The sequence below is a fragment of the Epinephelus moara genome, chromosome 2 (genome assembly GCF_006386435.1).
Source record: "Epinephelus moara isolate mb chromosome 2, YSFRI_EMoa_1.0, whole genome shotgun sequence".
In the NCBI taxonomy this organism is placed as follows: Eukaryota; Metazoa; Chordata; class Actinopteri; order Perciformes; family Serranidae; genus Epinephelus; species Epinephelus moara.
The window spans coordinates 44,666,399-44,673,360 of NC_065507.1; the positions used below are offsets into that span (position 1 = coordinate 44,666,399).

The 6,962-nt window shown below is 40.8% G+C and overlaps 1 protein-coding gene across 4 annotated transcripts in view; it reads right to left on the bottom strand.

Moving 5' to 3' along the window:
- The window catches only part of usp32 (ubiquitin specific peptidase 32), a 204,231-nt gene that overhangs the window by 59,968 nt on the left and 137,301 nt on the right, over window positions 1–6,962 (bottom strand). For 3 of the 4 annotated variants that reach the window (XM_050055471.1, XM_050055453.1, XM_050055462.1), the window contains exon 16: window positions 3,647–3,812. In XM_050055471.1, the coding sequence (XP_049911428.1) occupies window positions 3,647–3,812 (166 nt within the window). The remainder of the gene's footprint in view (window positions 1–3,646; window positions 3,813–6,962) is intronic. The other variant, XM_050055481.1, reaches the window with a different exon arrangement.

Consider the following 6,962-nt stretch of genomic DNA (forward strand, 5'->3'; position numbering starts at 1 on the left):
CAATATTTTGTGTGCCAACCATTATTATCTAGCACTGCCTTAACCCTTTTGGGCATGGAATTCACCAGAGCTCACAGGTTGCTTCAGGAATCCTCTCCCACTCCTCCATGATGACATCATGGAGCAGATGGATGTGAAGACACCTTGTGCTCCTCCATCCTTCAGCTTGAGGATGCCCCACAGGTGCACAGGTAAGTTTAGGGCTGGATACATACACACTCATGCAGCCCCAAACCATGATGCTGCCACCACTATACTTGACTGTAGGCAAGGGACAGTTGTCTTGGTGCTCTTTCAGCATGTGTGGCACCTTGGTGAAGAGCACCAAGACAACTGTCCCTTGCATACAGTCAAGTATAGTGGTGGCAGCATCATGGTTTGGGGCTGCATGAGTGCTGCCGGCTCTGGGGAGCTCGGTTCATTTAGTGAAACATGAATTCCAAGCAAAGCATGATCGCCCCTCTTCAGAAACTGAGCTGCAAGTTTTCATTATCAAGTTTTCCAACATGATAATGACCCAAAACACACCTAGTAGATGACAACTCCCTTGCTGAGGAAGCTGAAGGTAAAGGTGATGGACTAGCCAAGTATGTATCCATCCCTAAACTCACCTGTGCACCTGTGGGGCATCCTCAAGCTGAAGGTGGAGGAGCGCAAGGTGTCTTCACATCCATCTGCTCCATGATGTCATGGGGCCAGAGCGGGCGACATTGAGTCAAATTTAAAACTGCTGGCTAAGGCTAAACGTAGATTTAATAAGATTGTTATTCACGTTGGTGGCAATGACACCCGGTAACGCCAAACGGAGGTCACAAAAATGACCTCCGATTCGGCATTATGAACAAAAATTTTGTTCTGGTTTAAATAAACAGATCTGTCGTTGTCTAAGTTAGAGGCACAGTCTTGGGTTTCATCTTCACATACAGCTCTGATTACCTCTTCTATTGCAGCTCTGATTACCTCTTCTATTACATCCAAACCCTCTGGCTTTACAAACAACCAAGTTATAATTTCCACTCTCAAAATCTGGTACCAATTCTGGCAGCACTTCAGACTTACCTCAGCATCTTCTCTTGCTCCTTTGCTGAGGAATCATTTATTCCAACCCACATTTACAGACTCCACCTTCTCTGCATGGCATGATAAATGCTTGAAAGTTTTAAAAGACCTGTATAGGGATGGTATTTTTCGTGGCTTTGCAGACTTATCAAGTGAGTTTCACCTGCCACCTTCTCATCTCTTCCGTTATTTTCAAATTAGACATTGCGTTAAATCTTTGTTTCCTTCCTTTCCCTCTTTACCTCCGAATCAACTGTGGGATCAGTTTCTCTGTTTTGATCCCCTTCAAAAGTCACTACTTTCAAAGATTTATGGCATTCTCCTCTACAATGGCAGTACACCTGCTTCTAATGTGAAGGTCGCTTGTGAGCGTGAACTTGGGCAGAACTTGGACAATACCTGGTGGAATGCTGCTCTTAATGAAATCCACACAAGCTCAATTTAAGCTCGTCTCACACTGTTACAGTTTAAGGTACTTTTACGGAACCATTTTTCCAAAGCTCAATTGTCTCAAATTTACCCTAATATCACAGACAGCTACAACAAACGTAGTGCTACACCCTGTAATCTATCCCATATGTTTTTTTCTTGTCCATTATTATCCTGATTTTGGCAGAACTACTTCCATACCATGTCAAAAATTCTTTCAATAACTATTAATGTCTCTCACCATATTGCCATTTTTGGGTTTGCTGAGGACCATAATTGATACACTTCCCAACAATTAGAAATCCTAGCTTATACTTCCTTACTGGCAAGACACCATCTTCTTCTCCATTGGCAGTCTACAAAAGCTCCCTCCAGCACTCAGTGGCTCAGTGATATCATGATCTTTCTAAAACTAGAGATGAAGAAATACTCAATTAGAGTATGTCTCTCTTTGTTTTTTTGTTAAATTTGTTTTCCTTTTTGTCCTGATTAGCATGATTAGTATGAATACACATTTCAAATGCACAATGCATGTTTAGTTATTTTTGGTCGTTTGTCTGTGTTGTTTGTTTGACTGTTATCTATTGAGACGTACAGTACTTTGTTCATACACTATTATTATTATTATTGTTATTATTATTATTATTACTATTATTATTATGATTTAAAAAGAGACAAAACACGATGTGACGATGCCAGACCTGCCTGGTCTGGCATCTAATCCTGCAAACTTCTCACTACAGCAACATTAGCTTCACTGTTTCAATGATGTTCGGCTGAAAGAACGTGCATGCAGGCTGAAATTCAACTGTACTTTTCTGCTGGGAGATGCAGTGACTTAAATCAACAGTGAGTAAGAAAAATAATAACGTGACTTGTAATTTGTTAAACTATGAGAAGAAGGAAAAAAAGTCTGCTAGCTGCTAGGCTAATTTATGCAATGTAAACATGCTTAAGCTAATAATGGGTCACTTGCAAAAAACAATTGTTTTGCTCAAGAACCTCGACAGTTATGACTGAGCTGAATTTGATACTTTTGTTTAATTATGTTTTTGTTAATCCTTCTTTTATGGCTGTTGGGAGAAGTTTGCCTTCAAGGCTTTAAGCCAGATAGTCCTTAGGTTTCATGAAAAAGATCATGGTTTGGGTTAAAATGAAAATATTTCTTCCAGAAAGGTCTTTTGAGAGAAAGCCCTGAAGGTTAACTTATTGCATGTGCTGTTTTACCTGTGTTAATGGAGTCAGTTTAAAGTAAACTTTACTGCACTTAAGCTGTTACAATTACTAACATCATTTATGTGTTGTTTTTAACTTTTATGGCCAAAAGCAAAAAAAGAAAGGGGTGACAGCTTCCTCTATGACCGATTGTGTTAAATGGGCATACAATATCGTTTCATATGGATTGCAGGCCCCTAAATCGCATTGAATCAAAGTCATATCGTGGCGGACTTTGTAATATCAGCAAATATCGTATTGTTGTCCAAAGAATCGATATAATATAGTATCGTGATAAAACTGGTGATTTACACCAATATGCACTGTAAAAAAGGCTGCTGATCATATATTTACCCAGATGTATGATATTTCCTCCTGCTGTGATGGCAAGTGGACTTTCATTTTCATTTCATTTGCAATTCTCAAAATCACTGATTTTTTTACCCTGAATTCCTTTTTTGTGTGTTGTCTTTTTTTTGACAAATTGTAAAGTACTGAGTGGAGAAATACAGTTGAATTAGACAGACAAATTCAAATTTGGTCAGTTTTCAGGTATTTAAAAAGTCAAACGAGTAAGTACTAATATGCCTAATATGCTAATATTATCATGTCCCAGACTGTTTCAAATATATTTTTTTTCAACAATCAAAAAAAATAATTTGTCTTGTTTGTTATGATTCAGAATACTTATAATGCAAATGAATGTAGAGCACTAGAACAAGTGTCATAAAGACTACTACTCTAATGGCAAGGTCTATGAATATTAACGGCTTGAATTATGCAACTTCCCCTTCATGGGCCATTGGTTTATTCCATTGCCCACTCCAGAGAAATGTCAGGGCTGGATCAGTCCACTCTAGGAGGATTATAAAGGGGGGATGCAGGTAGCTCACAGAAGCATTTGTCGACGGCTTGCTCTGGTCTTGCTGCAGGCTTACATTACCTCTTGGTGGGGGGAAATATGGTGGGAACATTCGCAGGCTGGTCATACCCATATTGACCCAGATGTTGGACTGGGGGGAGCGTGTGGCTGGCTGCTGGCGTAGGAAGAGGAGGTAGCGGGGGAAGAGCTCCAGCTCTGCTTGGTCTGTCTTGCTTTCCAGGATAACCTGCAGGGGTGGAAGGGAAAGTTTTTTACCTTTCATGCATTAAGTACATTGATCAGTCTAGAAACCTATCACTGGAGTTTGTTTATGTGTTCACTTTTACTACTGTAGCTCAGCTGAGTTCACTTGGTCAAGATAAACCAGATAAATAATGGCAAAGGTAATCTGTGTCACAACGGGGAGGTAGTAGCTCGTCCACTGACAAGCTCAGTAGCTGGAACTGGTCGCTGGAGAGGAACCAAACCCCCAACAGCTTGAGCCCCTTCACTCTGACATCTATCCATCCATTGATAAATATGTAAAGGACTTGTTTGTTCATGTGTGTCTTTCAGGCCTCCGTGTGTAAAATAACTGAGTGAAAATATATAATTGCACTCAGAGGGACTGATTAAGTATGCCTTCCTTCTTCTCAATTTACAGAGCGACTTCTTGGATCAACTTCGACCTATTATGAAATGAATGATAAAGACTACTATTGCTCTCACTTTCAGTTGTACTTTGAAATTAATTCATTTAGATAATCTTGATTAACTGCTAGTTTCTGTTACACCATGTCTTATTGCCTGTCCACTTGTGATTCTTGCCCTTAGGATTTTGTTGGAACATTCTTCAGAAATAAGACCTTAGTTGTAAAAACCCTTTAACTCTGACTTTTTCCAAGTCTGACAGCCCTGGGGTCTCATTTATAAAACTGTGCGTAGGATCCATACTAAAAGTGTACATGAGGACAAAAGCCTAAAATGGTGATCGTGCACATGTGGGTTGTCGACGGTGACCAAATGTGTGTCAGCTTCGTCGAGTGTATCTCATGTTTGTACACATGGGTCAGAGTTTTCCTACAGGTGTGCTCATTCTCCTGTCAAGTGTGTTTTTTTTTATAGACCACAGCTTTTGCGTGGCAAGTGGCTTATGCCTCTTTCAGGCCTTGTTTTGCGATTACGCAACAGTTATACATAAGACTTCTGCTCTTAAAGGTCCAGTTTTAAGGATTTAGGGGAATATAACAGCAGAAACTGATTATAATGTTAATAATTGTGTTTTTCATTGGTGTATAATTACTTGAAACTACCAATGCTTTTTTTGTCACCTTACATGAGCTGTTCATATCTACATACAGCGCTGGTCCTCTTCCATGGAGTCCGCCATGTTGTTTCTACAGTCAATGTATGTCAGGGGTCTACAACCTTTTTAATATGAACTGTCATTTTTAAATTTCTTGTTATCAGTGTGCCATATTAATACAGGGCTCAACAATAACGATTGCACGGGGCAAGTAAACCTCTCGGGCATGTAAACTAACAACTCACTTGCCCGATGGGGCAAGTTGCTAAAAATACTAAAAGTTAATAACTAATTGATAAAATAAATGTATTTTAAAACATGCTCCTTCGGCTCTGTTGCAGCGGTCTCTCTGCCTGAAGTCACGGGCACACACTGTGTAACAATGTCCTGCCCACAGCCCCCATTGATTGGTTACATGGCACAAGTGAAGCCGCATGTCCAAAGGCACAGAGCGTCACAGTATATAACAGGAGAGGAGAGAGCTCTGTCTTACCTCTTCATAAACTAAAGTCATATTATTTTGCGCGACGGACGCTTCATATAATAACATAACAATATACTATTTATGGTGTTATGTCTTCGTGTCATTTCTGTCTCTACATGGTCACGCGTTAACAATGCTCCTCTGCTCTCTGTATCGCGCACAGCGGAGTTCCGCCACACACACAGGTGAGCACGCTAGAGCGGCTCGGGCCGCATTTTCCTGACCAAACCTGACCCCCAGCCCGGTGCAGTTTGTCAGCTGACAAAGTTATTGTTATGGACAGTGTGTAAATAACCATCAACGGAGTGGTGTTACGCACAGACCATTCTCGGAACCCATCGGCTGTATTCAGCATCTGACTTCCGGCAGATGGTGATACAGCCTCTGGGGGCAGACCCCCGATTTTTTGGCATTCCAGTTTGAGGAGGCGAATTTCCCTTTCCGACTTCCGTTTATATATAGGTAAATATGCTGAACCATTGCGATGGATTCAGAGTTTGCAGTGACGCCAATTATGTTCCGCCTCGTTAGTTCACCGCACGGAGCGTTTAACCTGGCAACAACTGCAGCCAGCTCAAACATGATTGATCAATATCACACGGACTACAAACAGCCTAGCACCGGAAACCAGGGCTCTTCTGCTCTTCTTCCGGAAGCAAGATCTCTCGGGTTTGCCTACAGACTTTACATGAATGTAGAGTCTGTATATAGAGACTACGCACAGACAAACACGCTGCTCGCACAGCAGCGCAGCATGGCACTCTTGGTGTTGAGCTTGTGTTGCGTTCAGGCGTTGTCACGTAAATAACAACTTCCAGCACTTAAATAGATCATAGCACAAAACAGCAGCATGTCAAGTGACTTTTTACTTTTATTATATTCAATAAAATTGTATTTTCCTAAATCTTGAGACACCTCATATGTAAGCTAGACAGACATTTCACCTGCTCATTAATGTGCACACATGTACTGTATGTACTTGGTCCTAAAGAGCCCTTCTGGTGCCAGTAGATATCAGGGTTCAACGCTAAGGTTTTTTTTCACTTGCCCGGTCGGGCAAGTTGGTCAGAGATCTACTTGCCCGAAGTCAGTTTTTACTTGCCCTATAAAAATTGTTTAATTTAAGCGGCTATCAAATAACAAAGACTGCAGCTATTTTTATGTTATGTAATCTTTATTCACACTGTATTTATTAAGAAACAAAAAAACAACATATGTCATGTATTGTAGCTTAATTCCTACACAAATATGACAGTGTCAGGGCTTAAAGTGAAAAATTTGTCAATCATTCTCCGTCTATAATTTTGCACCCTACTTCAGCCACGCCCACCTCTATTTATTTTTCACCCCTCTCTCCAGTTCTGCTGTATTAACACCGGGTTTAATATATTTTGCTTCCATCTCTCTGCCCTGCTCTACTCTACTTCAACGCTACTTAGCTCTCTCTCTACTCTAACAGTAGACTACCACATCCACCTGTTGCACAAAACGCACACAGCAGTGTTTCCCCTAGGATGGAGTTGTAGCAGCGGAGGTGAAGCACACGCATGAAAAATAATTTTCACATGCGTGAAACTTTTTTGTATGCTTGCAAAGCACAGCCTGCT